Source organism: Buceros rhinoceros, unplaced genomic scaffold, assembly GCF_000710305.1.
Source record: "Buceros rhinoceros silvestris isolate BGI_N320 unplaced genomic scaffold, ASM71030v1 scaffold3946, whole genome shotgun sequence".
In the NCBI taxonomy this organism is placed as follows: Eukaryota; Metazoa; Chordata; class Aves; order Bucerotiformes; family Bucerotidae; genus Buceros; species Buceros rhinoceros.
Window position 1 is genome coordinate 38,273 of NW_010416753.1, and position 18,730 is coordinate 57,002.

General features: G+C 39.1%; 1 protein-coding gene across 1 annotated transcript in view; it reads left to right on the forward strand.

Annotated features, from left to right (window-relative positions):
• The window catches only part of DGKI (diacylglycerol kinase, iota), a gene marked incomplete at its 5' end in the record, with an annotated part of 105,992 nt that overhangs the window by 36,374 nt on the left and 50,888 nt on the right, over positions 1-18,730 (forward strand). Inside the window, 3 exons of the mRNA XM_010137915.1 lie at positions 1,704-1,804; positions 12,068-12,147; positions 13,980-14,024. Coding sequence (XP_010136217.1) covers positions 1,704-1,804; positions 12,068-12,147; positions 13,980-14,024 — 226 coding nt within the window. The remainder of the gene's footprint in view (positions 1-1,703; positions 1,805-12,067; positions 12,148-13,979; positions 14,025-18,730) is intronic.

The window sequence follows — 18,730 nt, forward strand, 5'->3', positions numbered from 1 at the left end:
GTGCTGGAAGTTACCATCCTAGGTGTCTGTCATCAAACTGCAAAAGCTTATCTTAAATACGGTCAATTTGCTGCTATCTTGGGGCATTTTGACATTATAGTCCCTGTCAGTCAGCACAGGAAAAGCATTGGGTAGCCTATATGCTTCTGAGTGTGTTGGTCTTGCTGCCACTGTTAAGTATTTATGATTTCTTCTCAGCTATTCTTCATGTATCTTTGGTTCATTTTCATCACTGATATAGAAACTCCTGTTCAGAACGTGAATTTCCTCAGTGCAGCTGCTCCAAGTATGCTGTCTTACGTGCTTTGGAGGCACCCTCAGTACAAGATCCTTTATCACTTCTTAGGCAAAGAGTACTTGTGTCAATAGAGCTTTTAACTGAGACTTGATTTCTTAGCTTTATTTTCGTCTGTCAGGTGTGACAGAGCTGTTTATACCAACAAGGAAAAGCATGCAATAAGCTAATGCTGAAATTGCTAATTGCAGCCCCAGTGGCTCTGCCAAGAGATGGCCACAGACTATGTGCTTTGTTAAGTGTGCAGTATTTTCTAGCCAAAAAGAAAAATGCTTGCTTGTTTAAAAAAGAAAAAAAAAAGGTTTATATTTGTAGGATGTGGATTGTTGTGCACTGGCAGTGAGAAGGCTGCAAGTCAAATATTTTAAAGTTGAGATAAAGCAGCAAAACTGTGTATTTATGACAGTGCACAGTATTTTAAATGTTAAAAGGCGGGGTGTCCCCTAGGTGATAATACCATTGGCAGAGTTCTGTTTTAGCTAGATTAAAACAGAAAATAGGTGGTCTTTTGGTGGAAGCACAAAAAGAAGAATCTGCTTTTAACTGACCCAGGAGCCAGCTCCTATAGGACAGGTATATGCTATGTGCATTATAATACACAGATTATCTATCTTTCTTTACAAGAGAAAAATGCAAATGTGGCCAAGTGAATTTATATAGCATTCAGTTAAACTTACATAATCAAATACAAGGTTACAATAAGGTGGAAGCTAGCATGAAATCAAAGCTTTTCAAGAGAACTATCTATCAATATATGGACAGCTAAATTTATAGACAGGGACTCACTGAGTATTTCAAAATTATATAGACAGTTGAGGTATATAAATTGGACTGAAATATGTAGAAATAAGGTCTCTGCTACTTGCTTTTGAAAGTTCTTCTGGGTTTTATGCATTGGACTCCCTACTTTGGAAATCCAGTTCTTAGCCACATTTCTGTTGTCTGTTTCCCAGAACAGAGATCCTGCATGAGGATCCTCCAGGAATGAGGATGGATGCTTTCATGGGCAGAGGAATGGTTGTCTTGAGAAACTTCGCAAGAAAGCTTCTGTGTCTTGAGCCACAGCTTGGCAGGTGTACTGGCTGTGGTAGAGCCCTAGGGATGTACAAAAAGGCAAACTGTGAGGGGGCAGGTAGTTATGTAGAGGTTAGAGAACTCAGGAAAACCTTTACAACAGCCAGCAGATGGGATTCTTGGTCTTGCTTGTTGTTTAAGGTGTAATGTCCGTGGCGTTGTGCAGTGGGTAGTCATAATTTCAAATGCAGTGTTGGCCCTGTGAGAAGTTGGCCCAGTTTTGAAGAGGTTTGCTCTTTTTCTGCTTTCACAGATTAAAATCACATTGTACCCTGGTTTAATTTTGCTCTTCAATGGAATGCTTCATTTAAAAAGCTTTCTTCTTTTCTTGCAGTCCTCATTCCATCCCAGATCGCCTGCGAATCAGAGTGAACAGGATTAACTTACAGGAATATGAGGGGCTACATTACGACAAGGAAAAACTTCGGGAAGCTTGTAAGTTGGAAGAAGCCAGGTTGCAGCTACTTTTGGCAGAATATTAAGTATAAATCTTCTGTATAAATTAACACACAAAAATCCCCCCAAACCAAAATATCAGGAAAACCAAACACAGGGTCAAGCATACATTTTAAATGAGTCAGAAAAACATTCACTTCACATTTCTGTGCATATGCACATATGTATTCTCTCTCTATAAATACTCTCTCTATAAAGACCATATATAGAATATCTACTGGTTTTATTATTTAACTTTGCCTTCCATAAGTTGATTTTATTTACTTATTACATTCACTTATAAGTGGTTTTCACACCTGTTGTTTTTTTATATCCACATCTTTTTCTGTTGGTTCTCCTGGGTTTCTACTAGTGTGTGAAATAATTCCAGATTTTATGATTAACATTAAATTTGAATGTGAGTGGGGGACCATGATAAATTTTCTTTTGAGAATGTACTCTGACCTTGAATACGGTTCTTGCACAGGTGCATTTATCTTGGGGAGACAAATCTGGTTTCCGCAGTCCCTTATTCTTTAACATCCTTCAGTTTTCTACATAAGAGAATAATCACTGTTTTGTTTCCTCATGTAATGGTTTAATTGCCACGTTCAGGGGTAAATCAAAAGCAGACAGTGGTTGCTTTGGCAACACTGATGATGACAATCCACGCTTAAAAATGGAGTCCCTTTCCTTGGTGACATACAGAGTCATTAATCAATGAGGGACACGGCTGCTTGTGATAACAATTTTATAGTCTTGTTCATGCATCTGGCTCATTATTCATATTAAATTACAAGCATGACTGTTTGTTGTGCAACAAAGCTTCAGTTCCCTCTGTAATACAGAGTGCTCTGGTAATTACAGGATGACAATCCTTTAATTGGTTTGCTTATTTTACTGTTGGAAAATAGTTTAATAGTCACTTTCACTCCTCTAGTGTTACTGCTCCGTATTCTCCCAGTTCACCAGCTCTTCCTCCAACAAAAGAACTGAAATGGCTTAAATTTTAATATAGGTCCTGACAGCTTTTTCTGAAGTTTTTGTTAGCAGATTTGATCATAGTTAAAGCAATCAAAGCCTTCATCACTGGACTAAGAGGAATTTTAACTGGATGAGGATTAAGGATCACTGAAGAAGGATCTGCTTCAAGTTTAAATTGAGAGTTTGACCTTGAATAGACTTCAGCTCATATTGAGCCCACATTTATCCAACCCTGTCAAACAATCTTGTTCATTTGATGGTTCTTCCTATGGTTTCCCTACTGAGGAGAACTACCCTCATCCATCCTCACTATGGATGTAAGTTTTGTGTGTGCATATTTCGTACATATATGCAGTCCTTAGAGCCTTTTACATCTTCTGACCCAAAATACACAACTTTTTGTACTCTTGTCACCTCAGTGGTAGATGCATATTTATGTTACAAAAACCAATGATGATAATATTATTAAAAAAAGCCAGATAATTCTCTGGCACCTCTGAGATTTGGTTTTAGATTTCACACACATTTGATCACTTGCTCGATGTGTGCCTATGAGGTTTTAATTAAAAAAGTAGATATTTGTCCATCAAGAGTTAAAAATACAGCTTTTGGGCATTGGCAGGTCATTTGCAGTAAGACCCTTTTGTCTCTCTTTCAAGTTACTGCATGGCCAGCTTGACAATATAGCATAGCTAGACTAGAGAGTATTCTCCCCCAACATTTTTCATGAAGTTGTTTTTCTTATCTGTCCTTCTTTAGCTGTCTCAGTAATGCTTGTGTATTACTGTTTTTACATTAAAATATGAGAATGCAAATAATATCCCCATCAACCTAAAATAAATCAGGAAAGATACTTCGCCTTACTCTTTGCAGTGATTAGGAATTGAACGCCCTGTGTAAGGACATATAACTTACAGCATACACTAATTCTCATCATCCTACTTGTCTGGACATGTAACTTAAGTGTCTCCTATGAGAATTGTCCAGCCTTTGGTTTTCAGAAGGCTGATCCTGATTTGAGGACTTCTGTATGATGCTAATTACAATTGAAGAAAATTATGAATAGGAAGAGAAGTGTTCTCTAAACACTCAGAAACTGAATGGTTTTAAACTATGAATTATGTATGAATTCCCTGAAGTAAAAAAAACAAACAAAAAACAACGGAAAGTCTCTGTGGTTTACTGAGCACAGACCTAACATCCAAGTTTTCCTGCAACTTACTGTAAGACGTGTGCACCTCTTCTGGAAGCAGGCATAGCCAATCATCAGGCTGAACAGTCACACTACAGTACTACATAACTGAAGTTTTTATGAGGAAAGAAGCTGGAAAATCACATAAGTATTCCTTTTAGAAGGAGTAGATAACCATTTTAACTGCATTTCTGACATTTTTTACATGGTTTTCTGGTGGCAGGTCTATGGGTTGGTGCCTGCCTGGCTCTGTCGCATGCTTATCGTATAACACTTATATGAAATAAGCGTGCTGTCTCCCTCCTCATCAGGAGCATTGCCACTAACAATTACTTGGCTAAAGGTGGAGGAGGGAAGTACTGAGAAAGAACTGACTCTCTTTACCAAAAAAAGCGATTATGAGGGGCAGGAGGAATGGAAATAAATACGTTTCCATGGTAGGTGAATAACTGAAATTTTGTCAGTCTTAATTAAAAATTTATACAAGACCTGTTACTGCAAGTGGGGTTAGCTTCCTTCAGCATGACCAGAGCTCTCAGCTGCACATCTCAATAGATGCTTGCAAGAGACATAATTTATGTATCTGTCCAGGCTTTGGCAGAATACCTACAACTTAATTCCAGAATACTATACTTAATATTCATTCCTTGCCCACAAGGAATAAAGGCACTTTTACCTCCCTAAATAATTTGAAAACAAAACCTGAATTTCACAACAGTCTGAACAGGAAAAAGAAGCCAGTTAATAATGAGTTATCCATGAAGGAAAAATAAGCAAAAAGGTGTTATGGGTTTTGTCTGTTATAGAGATGTGTAACAGGCAAAGACCGTACTAGCTTTGCAAGCTCAGTGTAATAATCAGGATCACTTTAACTCACAGTAAATACATTTCACTCCCCTTGTTTGCTAGAAATACTGATTTCATTCTATCAACTACTTCACCTAAAATTGCACTTTCTGATATATAACAACTCATCATACAAACTGTTCCATGAAGATTAATCTTCACTCTGCTGGAGGTAGACATCTCATTTTGAAAGCCTTCTGAGCAATTAAAGAATGCCATTTTGTCCTCTGAAGGGCACGACTGTTCTAAGCCCATTCTCCTTCTGTTGCTTTCTACTTTTCTTGTCACTGCAGCTGACATTTACCGAGATGCTGTTTCTGAATTGTCCCTTTCTTCCCTCCCCACGCTCCTTCTTTTCTCCTTCATTCTTTTTTCTGTCAATGTATCAGTATTGTCTGTCGGATGATTGATGGTGCAGAGGATGCTTATTGATCCTTCAGCAAGCAGGGGTGAATGCTTCCATGCACTCTTTTAAGAAAGGGGTATACGTTGGCATTTTAGTTATGTTGTAATGTTCTTTCCTGCAAATGTAGTTGTCTTCTCTAACACCTTCCTGTACAGCCCCCAAGCATTTGTCACTCTAGTCACCGGCTTCACTACCATCTGCCCAATATGATAGTTGTACATGACCATAAACCAAGACTATCATATTCAAAAAGTGATTTGAGTTGATGTTTTAAAATGGACAGAACTTAAGTCTGTCTCTCTTGCCTACATGTCTTCTGTCACTCGGATTTCCTGTTACTGCAGAAAAGTGTGATCCAAAGCAGCATTTTGAGGGAAAATTAATTTTTAAAATAAAAAAATCTTTCTGTATATGACATCCTATTTTCCCTTTTCTAATGTTACTAAAAGTCATGACAATGGAAGTATATGCAGAAACCAATTATATTTAAAAAAAAAATAGTCTGCAACAAACCAATGAATTGTGACTTAGTTCTTCCTGCCAACACTATTGTAAACTTTCTGGAGCAGTGAAATAGCTCACCATCAGCTGTAGCTACACATTTGTTTGTTTCTTTAACAGAATATATCAGTTCTAACTGCCTTTAACTTGTTTGCTTGTATACCATAGCCATGGAGAACAATCTGTTTGGTCGATACCGCTAAGAGTAAGGAGAAATCACAGTGGTTGCAGTGTCAGAAATTACTCTCATCTCTGTAAGAGTTCCAGGTTTCCCACACCGTTTTGCACAGAGGTTCCTTGTCACCTCTTCAATAAAATGGCACACTAGACTAACAAGCAATTTCTGAAGAAAATTCAGATCCATGTGCCCCTGCCTTTAATTTATGTGGGTTATCTGAGAGTTTTGGGGTAGTCCTAGGAGTTCTTATCAGGTACGTGGTGGCATGTGGAGTGACAGGCTTGTGAGTCATTTGGGATGTGTACATGTATGGAGATACTGCAGCTTCCTCATACCAGCGGTGCACTTACCACAGTTTGAGAATCCTTGATCTAGGAAATGTATTCTCTTTAAAGCTCAGGGATATGACAGGTACAGTTAATCTGGAGACTATTCCATGTGATTTTGAGCAACTAGCTAAATAAGAAAAGGTCAACACTGAGGACTTGGTATTAACATCCTGAATATATTTAATGTAAAGGGCAGAGGGGAACAGAGGACTTCCTGCTATGTGGTATGATGAGAGAAACCTGAATTAGGAGGTGGAGTAAGGACAGGGGAGATTAGCCACAGGAGAAAATGTGTTCGTGTTGGGAAAGAACTTTGATCTGGATGGATTTAGGTGAGATATGTTGTGTAGCTACAAACCTTCTCTTCTGTCCTTTAAAGGAAGCACTAATGGCCATTATTTTGTCAGGAGGTCTCTTAGGGTACATGGTGGCTTATCTGCAGCTGTGTAAAAGACAACATTACCTACAGACTGTCTGCTATATTTCACTCTGCCTAAAAGTCACTGCCTTGCTCTAACAGCTTTGTTTTCTCCATTTGTGTTGTGTAGACATTAGCTAATTCATGCATTTGTCTGTCACAGTGGTTTAATAAGATCTGAAATTGGACGGGTTGTATGGGTCTGCTTAAAGTCATCCAGCAAGATGAACAAAAAAGGGTTAGAAGCTTGTAGTGAGTTAAATGTTGGAAGCTCCTGCCAGTTCCCAGCTTCTCATGCTAGATGCAAATCACTGATAAATGTTTGTAACTGAAACAGAAATGACAAAAACAAAGAGGAAGTTGCCAAAGGCATTGCTTGTGTCAAAGGAAATATCCCTTTTTACCTTTTTATGAATCAGACTTTGTGGGCTTTGGCCAGACAGCACAGTGAATTACATTTCTAGGTTTGGCTGACACCAATATACACACAGATTCAAAGATTAGAAAGACACAGGCATCCAACAGAAGGAAAATCAGGATGTAGTGGATAATTAAAGGCAGTAGCACAATGAATATAAACACAGGTGCTGAAACAGGCAACTTAAATTATGTTTTTTTCTAACTGAGCTCTTGGTTTTGTAGTCATAGTAACATTTGTTTAACAGGGCATGTCATTGCCTGGATTTGGGTGAAGGAGTAAGTCCAAACCATTGAAATCTCATGTTACTGAGTTATAGAATGGTTTGGGTGGGAAAAGACCTTTAAAGATCATCTAGTTCCAACCCTTCTGCCATGAGCAGAGGAATACCTTCCAGTAGGTCAGGTTGCTCGAAGTCACTGACCTCGAGTACTTACAGGGATAGGGCACCCACAACCTCTCTGGGAAGCCTGTTCCCGTGTCTTGCCACTCTGTAAATAATTTCTTTCTATGATCTAATCTAAATCTACCCTCTCTTAACATCACATGGGGCATATCTATATTCAGCACAGTCCTCTGCCTTTTGAGCTAGTGGGGAAACTGTCACCTAAAAGTTTTCCATCTGCTTTGAACTGGAAGAGATGGACAGTGTACCAAGTAGATAACGCAAACTTAAGCCAGAGGAGTGGGGAAGCACAAGAATGTTACAATCCATTTCAGTCTTTTCAGGAAATCATGTTGCAGTTTGTCTTTCTGGTATAGACTTTTTTTGTGCATACTCTACTTTTCCCATTTCCTTTTCCTTACTTCTCTTCTGATTTGATTTTCTCTTACTTTTCCATACTGGTTGTTCCCTTTGGCTAGCTCATCCCACACACTTCCTTCCAGCCTGTCTTAATCTTTTTGCAGATCTCACAGCTCAGGGTCCTGTTCTTAATCCTCAATCTTTATTTATTGTTCAGCCAGACCTTGTCTTTCAGCTCTTGGTCTCAGTGTCCATTCCCTGCCAGTTTCAGTTCCCAGCTCTTCATACTTCTCTTTCTATAAACTCTTCCTTCTCCCATGATGTTTGAGACAACTTCTCTCTTGAACTCACTGAGAGCCTGGAGGGGTGATGACTACCTTCTCAGACATGGTTTAGTTCGACAACATCCATTGTGGTTTATCTCCTGACTTGTGAGGAAGTGGACCACTAGTGCTAAGAAAACTAGCAACCAACGAACCGAAGATGACTTAGGTTTTTCAGTATAACAAAAAAAAGAGATCTGAAGAGACACATGGCTTAGACTTGTGTGGTGAGAAAATGCTTTGTATTGAAACCATACTGGGAAAGGCAAACCTCTTAGTATAAATGTCTGAATATTTTAAAATCTCTCCCAAGAATTTACTTGGTCCTTCATGTTTCTAATATCAGCGTAAACCCCTCAGGAAAATGACATAACATCTTCAGTAGTGAGGATCCTTTATTTGCTACATTAAACATTTACAGTCTGATGTCTAATCTCCTTAGTGCCTTGAGGTATGTCAGATTCAGAGTGAGTTTTCCTGGCATTCACATCTAGTGTAATGGTCTGTCTTGAGGCTGTTTTGTTTGGGATTTGAGTGGGTTAATCACTGTGTTTAGATGACAAATTGAATCCTTTCATAACCGTAAATGGGGAAGTTGAATTGTATTTTTTTCTTCATGGTGCCATATGCAGCATGTTCAGGCTTCTTCCGTGGTGTTCTCAATACTATTAAAGAGTTCACTAACTTTAGGTAATCAGCATAATGGACAGTTAATAGGTGCAAGATTTATTCATTGTTTATAAATTCCACGCAACTGTCTGTTTGCCTCATCTCCTGGGGTTCTTGCACTACTGCTCATCACTGCAGCGTTAAAGTCTGTATCCACAGCTCCCTGTACAAAGTTCTTTTCATCATTCAGGGAGCACAAAGAAACAGAGAGCTCGATGCAAGTGGTCAGAAGAGCAGACACCTCAGAAGAAAAATGTCTGGCACTGGAATGCTGTGGCTTGGCTCATGATCTAGGACTATCCCTTATTTTTGGCATATTCCCGTGTGTGGATATATCCATATATTCACAGGAGCAGAGAGTGTGTGGGTGTATGGGAAAGCTCCTGTGTAGTTCCAGTGCTCTTAATGTAAGATTTTGTCCTCCCATCTCTCACCTTGCATATCTAGTAATCACTGTGCTCCACAGCATTGTTCTGTACTGTCCATGTCCTCATCCAGACAGGGCTATTCAGAAAAGGAATACACTTCTTTATTCCTGGATGAAAGCGTCCACAATGATATTGAACACCATGCACGTTACCTTTATGCCTTTAACTGATTTATAGTAACTTTACTGATTTTGCCCCTATGGCACAGCATTGCCCTATACTTAGAATGAACAACAATCCCACAGTTTCAATCTCATCAGTCATTAAGCATTTGCTCTTGTTTTCAAAGAGCAGCTATTGTGAATCTTGGCTGTGTGGTACATTGTGCATACTTACTGTGGTTTATGATCAAAATGGGGCCTGGAAATGCCGTTTTTTGCTAAAAGCGGGAGAAAAAAAAAAAAAGCCTCCAAAAGAAAAACCTTTAGCAAGCAACATTTTAGCATATACTGTAGTGTTACCAGTAATGACTTAAAAGGTTTTTCAAATGACCATGAATGGAATGGAATGGAACCATTTTGAGACCCACCTCACACACCTTATCCCTTAGCTAGCCATTGTCTCAGAAAGCTAATTCAGGATTTCCAGGCAGCAAAAGCTGCACGTTTCTTTCTAAGGACAGTCACCCAGCCCTGAATTCCAGAATTGTTCTACGACTATCACGAATAGATGGAACATAATTTATTTAAATCTGTGAGTTGTGACTTTCTTCTTCACTCAGATGAGGCCCATAAATGTCACCACTAAGCTATCTATTGCATATTAGTGTTTTCTTTTCAGACATTTTGGTGGATTTCCTTAGAATTCCGGACGTTCATAAGGTCTGTTTCCTTTGGGCTGTCAGGAATGGTGATAGTTAAGGATTTCAGTCCTGTGCTAGCTGCGTTGTTTCAGTAGGTCAAAGCTCTGGTCCCCATTAAGTGCATATACCCCCTCGACAAGGGAATGAATTCAATAGAAAAGAGACAAAAATCTGTGGTGACAGTTTATGAGCTAGTGATGTAGCTCCCCAGTGCTCTGGAGCTATTGGAGGTGTACTCATGTCTGCTGCAATAGCACTTTTTAGTGCTATAAATGAATTTAACAAACACTTCTCTCAGTAAGGGCTGCAGAGGGATCTGCTGAATTGAAACTAGATAGTCATTAAGTACTTTCTACAAAGAGCTTAAGGGTCTCCCGTCAAAGCAGGTTAAGCAATAATAAACATGAAGCAAAGAGAATCAGTCTGTAACCCGGAGCATCAGAGCACATAAAGCAAACCTTGTGATTGACCCTTCTTCCACTCGCATGTCTCTCACGCTGTGTTCCGCAGTAAAAATTCTGGGAGAGTGGAGTGAGCATTGTTCCCTTTCTGAAAACGTGCAGGCGGATTGGCAAAATTATTGGATGTTACTGTTGCTTCAGAAGTGCAAGCTCTTCATTCCTTCCTAGTCTTCCTGCTTAACCCTTCTTTATGTTCTTGTTTCTTCTTCCAGCTTTTTTTCCCTGCTTCTGGTTTTCCTGGGTTCATAGTTGTTCTGCTATTCAAATTGCTTCCCGAACATGATGCTGGCAGCACTGTTGATCTATCCCCAGAGTCCTGCGCTGGCCTCTGAGGCCCCTAATGACCTTTACTGCCATAGGTGCTCCCCTACTCTCTTCCCTAATACCACCGAGCTCCTCTTTGTACTTCTAGCCTGGGTGAGCCACAAAAGGAGCCGTGTCCCCCATTATCTTTCAGTGCTATCTGGTTCTCTCATCAGAATGAAGAGCTTCTCAGTAGATAAGTATCTCTCCCTCTTAATCAACTTTTGAATGGCAGGAGGGGCTGCAGCACAGTTGTTTTTTCTATTTATCTCAGACTTGTCAGTGACTTTACGCTGCTTCTCGTTATCCCATTATCAAAATTATTTATGAGTTTATATTCTGCTCTCCTTCTGGAATACTTCATGTAAGGATTTAAATCTCTTTCCTGCTGTTCCCCTGCTTTTTTTTTTAACCATTGTTTGATTAAAGACCCTCCAGGGAGAAAAAATAACTTCTTTCAGTGATTCAGTTTTAGAAAATCAGGTGCTCAAGAGTTTTCATTTGTTTTCTTTTTATTTAATGACATCTTAGCAGGCAGCTGTCTTGATACCTTCCTTGTGGACTCACATATACTTTTTTTCTCTTTCATTCCTTTTGTGAGTTTGTTTTGGATTTATTTTGGCTGCAAGAACAGAATGGCTGTGGAAACCTAAATCACTCCGAGCTTCCCTCAGCTAAGGGGAATAATTTGCTGTATTTTTACAGGTTCTCTTTTTTTTTCTTCCCCCCTCCAAGAAAATATGGAGATGTTTTGTCAATTTTCTGTGTAGGTGGAATAATGTCTGTTTTGATTTGAAAACAACCTCACAACAAAATAACATGGTGCTGGACAGTTTTCACTGAAACCAAGCTGTGACTATCATTATTTTTGTAAACTTTTAAAAGTTCTGAAAATGAAATACCATTCTCTTATTTCAATGTATAAGAGCACCCCCATAAACTCTTGTCCTAGGTTACGTTCTTTCTTTGCTGTTGATACTTGATGTTGACAGCTGACAATGAAGTATGCAATTTAACTGATTCCGTTTTAGCTTCTTCAGTATGAAAGACAGTTGAAAACTGAAATATTTGATAATTATAAAAGGGTGAAACTAATGATGAATATTATGTTCCATCTTTAAAATTACAAGATTTAGATAGCAGAAAGCTTTTGTGAGGACATAAAGGAAACAAACAAACAAACAAACCAGCATATTGCAAACCCTTTAAAGCCCAAGAGGCTTCAGTTAAACATGTTTTTCTTTGTTTTTGATTTTCCAGCCATTCCTTTAGGAATTATAGTTGTACGAGGGGATTGTGACTTGGAGACCTGTCGTATGTACATAGACCGTCTACAAGAGGTGAGATTTTAGTGAATTCAGGTGTCATTTCTTAATCTATACAATGCTTCTTTCAGTTGTGAGTGCAGAGGCCTAATAGTTGCAACAACCATATATTAAGAGTTTGCAATTTGCCTAACACTGAAGACAAAAATTAGAGTATGATATGATAATAAAAGCAAGAGTAGCACTGAAAAATAGTTTCTAAATAGGAAATTAAAAGTCATACTGGCTCTTTTTAAATGATAACATGTGCATCCGTGTCAATTCTGTTTACTTCCCCTTGAATTGGAATAGAATGCCAGGACCCTCCACATGCCTTGTTGAAATCACATAAATTATTGATTAGAGAGTTTGTTATGCAAGGATAAACATCGTGGTATTTGAGCGGGTCTAATTATGCAAATGTCATTCTCTAATGCTGTCATGGAGTAATCAGAGACACCATTACACACTACAAATATCAACTAGATATTTTCAAATACAGAGAAACGTATGCTCATGCAGCTAATAATAATACTGCTCTTATTGTCTTTAACACCTTGCCTTGTAAGAGTTCATTCTACAATACGGTCTGGGAAATGAAGACTCCAAATGTGCCATTACCTGAATAATTCTAAGTGTGTATGCCTTTAGTGATAAAACTAAAGGGGTTTCGTTAATATACTGTCTCTGAATGTTTTTAATCTTTTATTGATATCTTTCAACAACATTTACAACTGTGAGGACATTACACAGGTTTCTAAATAGGTGGTTCAGTTTACGTAGGAGCTATGAACCTCATCCATCCCACTGCACTCTTTGGGAGCCACTGACTTCCCGGTGGTTTTGAAACTCTACACTTGCAGTCTGAATATGGGCCTTAGCGTGTCTCTATAAGCTTTCACTTTTTTTGCGTTTCAGCCAGGATTCCCTTCATCAAATGCATTTCTGAACATGTAGACCTGAGGTGTGGCTATTGTTATCAGACACAAAACCATATTGTAAGGTGATGCATATCTGAAGTATCCAGTGATGGAAAATTACAATGAAATACTTGTGATTATGTTCTCAGAAGAGTACAAATGTGATCTCATAGTGAGTTCAGGCAACTTAATGGCCAGTATTGGGTGGCGAGTAGTTGTACAGCCCCGAAGGAAGCACAGCTACAGGTTGAATTACCCATAGTGGTTGTGAAGGAACTGTGTTTCTCCAGCCTGTTGCAGGGTTTGTTCTGATTTTTTTTGTGTGTATTTGATTTGGCTGAGACCCATTTGCCGGGAATGGAGACGCCAAGGTTTTCCGCACTCTGCCAACTTGCATGCCGACTGGGGAGTTATGATCTATAGGACAGGCTTTTTGGTAGGTTATGAGCTAAAACTATTTGACAAAATCTTTGCTAAAGTAAATTAGATTCCTGAACCCTGCTAAATACCAGAGTCATTCTGAGATGATCTCTCTGACATTAAGCTGTCTTAAAACAGGGAGAACTGCCCATGTTTTTCATTAGAGCATTAGTTACTCAGAAATACTTGCAAAAAAATATTTATAGACAGTAGCATCTTTAATTTTGTGGCTGGTATTCTAAATTCAGATAGTTTTTATGGAACAAAAAGGTTCTTGATATTGTAAAGATCCATTAACATAATCGTACACTTTTAAAACCTTTTTTTTCCCCAAATGCACGCAAATTGAAACTTTACATGAGCTTTCCATCACTGTTCTGTAGTATTTGTTTCATATGCTTAAGAAATGCTTGAGAAACACTTGCAAAATTATTTGTTTGCCCAACCACTTCAGGTAGTAGCACTGTAAACAGCTTTTGTTCCTTTAATTTATTTTCGTCATTGTTGTGTCTTTCATCCTCCTGCTAGGACCTACAGTCGGTACCTTCTACTACGCAGAGAGTTCATTACCAGGTAAGAATAGCTTTCCTTTTAACATCAGAAAATGTGGACTGCACTCTTCACATCTGAACCCAGGTTTTCTTTTTGTTAGATGTATTTCCGGAGAAATTTACCCTCAAATGTTGGAAGTTCAGTCTGCATTCCCTCCGGACAATCCTTTTCCTCGCAAATCTTATGCAATTACTATTAAAATTAGCACAGCGCGACGATGTGAGTGGTAGCGCAACAGCAGTGCCTTGCATATTGAAGTGAGTGAGAGAATGTGTTCTGTAGGACAAACGATAAAAGTAAAATTGTTTCTCTGTCTGAGAAACTGAACAATAACATGTCACGTTATGTAGCTGTGGTAATAAAGCCGATCACTGAGAAAAAAAGGTGTCCTAGCAGGCATAACCTCTTAATAATTCTGTTTACCACCTTTAGTTTAACGTAATCTTCAGAGTAGTATTTTTTATTTCATCCTAGGCACGTGTGTGTCTTTTGCACAGGATGAATAGGTTCTAGTTTTAGGTGGCTAGTTTTTAAATTGGTCTCTGCACATTTTACAACTTTATTTTATAATTTATTTAATACAGAACTTGCCCTTGTAGTGGGAAGTATTGTTCAAGAATGTGTATTTCTCTCAGTAACATATTGCACTGCATAGCATTTATATTGGGACTAACTGTCCTGACTCCTGCGCTGATCTGATATTAGTGCAGAGACTTGACACAAACCGTGGTCAGTTGATGCAGTGCTTAGGTTCACAAGATAAGCTTGCACAGCGTTGATAGCCTTTTCCTAGATGTAACAAGTCTTGTTGGAATTGGTGTAAATGAGCTCACTGAAAAAGTGTACAGGGATCTAGCTGATGGGAACCCATTGCAGTGAAATTGCGTATAATTTCTTGGGGCTTGATGATTACCTAGGTGATACCGAATTTTAGTTTGACAAGCATGCCTGTAAATGCTCTGAATGCCAGAAGACACTATGAGAAAAGTGCAATTTGGCGTGTTTTCCTGGAGCTGCCTCGTTCATACCAGTACACGCTTTGTTTCTTCATTTCCCTGTCCAATTTTAACCTCATAATTTTGACATTTGCATCAGTCATTGCCCCAGAACTGAGTTTTAGAGCAGTGTTAGTGTCTAGCGAATTGGGTAATAAAACAGCATGTATTATTCTGTTCCACTCATTACAAATTAACCTAAGTGGCTGCTGACTGCTCCATGTGTAGGAAACTGCCTGAGGAAAAATGAAGAACTAAATCTGTGTGTAGGGGAAGGCCAAAGGAGAGCATGAAATGTCAGAAATCAGCCCCATATTGCTTTAACCTCTGCAGTCATAGCAGTGTATAAATCAATTGCTTAGCCACCTTCTCCAGTGCACATCAGTGTGAAATCCCTAACATAATATTAATTTTTTATGATGCTACATTTTGAATGCACTTCCCTTTGTGTTTTGTCTTCGGTACTTGTTTATCCTGGATTCTTCAAACACTGGTTTATTCTCAGTGGGTCATTTTTACAAACTGTCTTGTTAGGTTAATTTGAGGTTTCTTCCGTGTTTGTTGGTATCATATTACATATTACAGAAAGGGGGAAAAAGCAGGAGATAAATGGCATGAATAAGGTGCTTGAGCTGATGGAACTGTTGTCTCACCTCACTAATAAGGAGTCATGGGTACTTTTAGGTCTCATAAATACAGTTCTCCTGTGTGATTCCCCTGCAGCTGAAAATGTGGGGAGTCAGCAGAAACATCAGCAAGCTCAGGAGCAAATAAGGAAAAAATGTGCTAGAGTTGTTTTTCCTTCTGTTTTGTTTCTCTAATTACTTTGATGTTCATAAAACATCTTGTGAGCCTGAGACTTCCTAAGCTAGATTTGCAGTTGAAGTCTCGAAGGAACATATCCCTATATGCAATTTGTGACTTGAATTTACATTTATCATGAGCATTATTACTATCATAATTTTCCCAGCATTATGTACTCTTCTAGGTCTATGAATTTTTACTCATTTCTCCTCTTTGTATCATTTACCTCTTTAGTATGCACCATAATCTTTGGAGGTTTTCTTCCTTTTGTCCTTTCTATCCTAGTCCTCACCTTTCTGCAAATAGTGGGCTAAATACAAAGATATATAAAGCATTGTGTATGTATATATATAGACATTAGCAAACCTAGTGAATTTCAGAAAATCCCCGACTTTCCCACATACACCTCAGTTGCACTACAGGCAAACCCAAGCATCCTACAACTCCATAAGCACATATAAGAGAAAGACATGGATATATTTAAAATCTGTTGCTTAAACCACTGATACATGTCAGTTGGGTCCCCATGTGCAGAACTAGTTCACTTTATGGAATGTTATGATGCAATTGTCTTCATCTCTCCTGTAATGCATAGACGTTGGAGACAAAAACCTCTATGTGACAGCAAGGTTTATGGGGATCAAGTATAATCTGTGAGTCTAAATACGGGAGAGAATTGAGGTGGGTTTATTTTTGTCAGGGTGGCTATAGATGCAGGTACTACGCATCTGAAGGCGTGTATCCATATATATTTTTTTCCCTTCGTCAAGCAAAGTCTGTAAGTCACTGCAGTAACACTTCAGACAAGATCTTTTGCCAGGATTATAGCCCAGCTCTAGGGCACCGAGGAGACAATGGCTGAGTTGCCTGGAGTTGTCTTTGCTTTTCTGTCCTGGATAACCAGAAAGGGAAGGCAATAATAGATGGTTCCAGTCAATCCCAGAGGCAGAAGCTAATAAGATGAACCTTGCAAAAGCTGTCATGATACCAAATGAAATTAATAACATTTTGTAGCAGCATCGTGCCAGACACTGGTATGCATCCATCTGGCTGAGAAATGAGTGTCCATCAAAATGCAAAATTCTAATCATCATCAGAGCTGCTTGAAAATCACACAGTGCGTGCAGGCACCCTGCTGACCAGGAAGCTGTGGAAGCTAAGAAGTTGTGCATATCCGAACAGTATATGTATGACCTAGTTTTTTCTCAGGTGAAGGAAAATGCGTCAGATACATTTATGTAAATTGAAGGCAATGTCTGCCTTTTAACATGTGACAGTATCATTTGCTCTATAATCAATTCAGAAATTGTTTTACCGTGTCAGACTGAAATGACAACGTCCTTCAGCATTCTCTGAGATTCTCCCCAGGCTGAAGAAAGCAAACTGCTTCTTCCCCATGGTCTTACTGACGTCTGGGGGAATTGGGGGCAGCCTGGGGAACTGGACTCATGAAACTTCCATTTTTCTGTAGTTATATTCTTTATTTTCTTCATAACTTTTTCTCACACATGGCTACCCAGATAGAAAAATATTTTACAAATGTGTCAGATGTGCAAAACAGTAGGATATATTGCTGAGAAATACTATTACTTCTAGGCTTTCTTACTGATATCAACACTAGGCAGTGAAAACAGAGGGAAGTATATAGGAAACAGTGAACCTTTGAGAATCTGAATGAATGTTCTAGATGTGTTGGATCTGTTTGATACAATGTAAAATTTCATTCTGTGTTTCTGCACTTTTCATCTTGTGTACAGGGCAGCCTTGTTTTCTTCCTTTAAACCAAGCACATGGTGCCAGCTGCCTGAGGGAGCAGTGCTTTTTTGTGTCACTCGGAGCCTCTCACTTAGGCTGGGTGCCTTTCTGAAAGGATTGCTGTAGCTCAGGATGGGGTGGTGGATTTCTGTGTTATGCTAGGGGTTAAGCATTTATAGCCCTGTTGTCCTTCTGGCTGAAACCCCATGTTTATTTGAGATCTTTATTCGGAACTCGCTCTCTCAGCCAGCCTTTACTTTCTGCTGTTGGATCTTCAAACAGCTACTGAACTGATATGGCTGTACAATTCCCAATATGAGAATCATTTATCCTGCATCCTGCTGTCAGGGAAGGTGATGGGTTCCTGTGTGAAGTCCCAGTGAGATGTCATTGTATCCTGGTCTGTTTTCACCAATCTATGCTTATGTTATGAATATATGTATGCATACGTTATTCATATTCTGTGTGTTCTGTGGAGAGCAATACTTGACTCAAAGGTACCCTTCCTTCCCATTGCTTTTACTTTTTCTTTTCATGCCTTGTGATTTGGTATGCTACTCTGTAGCCTGTTATCTGAAGGAGGAGTAAAGTTTAATCTTGAGCCAGTGTGTGTTTGAATTTACATAATTTGCAGATGCGCTGATTTTAAAATGTAAATAAGGGTAGAATCTGGCTCTATACAAAATCTGGGTGTGCACCTGAGAACCACGCTGTTGTCTTTTGTCCTGTGCAAATCTGTGTTTAAACTTTGTGACCTAGCAGCTTTTGGAAGCTGACTGGCCATCCACTGACAGAATGGAGCAGAACCATGACAACTTTTTGCTTTCTGAAATCCCTTTTGCCTCTCCAGTTCAGTGAGAGCTGTAAAAGGAAGGGCAGGCTGTTTGATTTCTTGGTGAATACAGATGAACGCCCTCATTCCTCCCTAGTCATTTGGTTTGGTTCCTAAAACAATGTCTCCCACCCCCCAAGGAGCCATTCTTTTTAGCCCAAATGGGAAGCTGTTGATGTAGGATGTCTGTTTGCTTGGCTGGCAGTGGTCCCCAGGTCTGTGCTCTCTGTTTTCTGGGTGTAGAGAATAATAATTTTTTATCCTCATGTACATTTGGGACACACCAGGGACAGGTGAAGTGGGCAATTGCTTTGAGTGTCAGATTAGTACAGGTGGGAAAG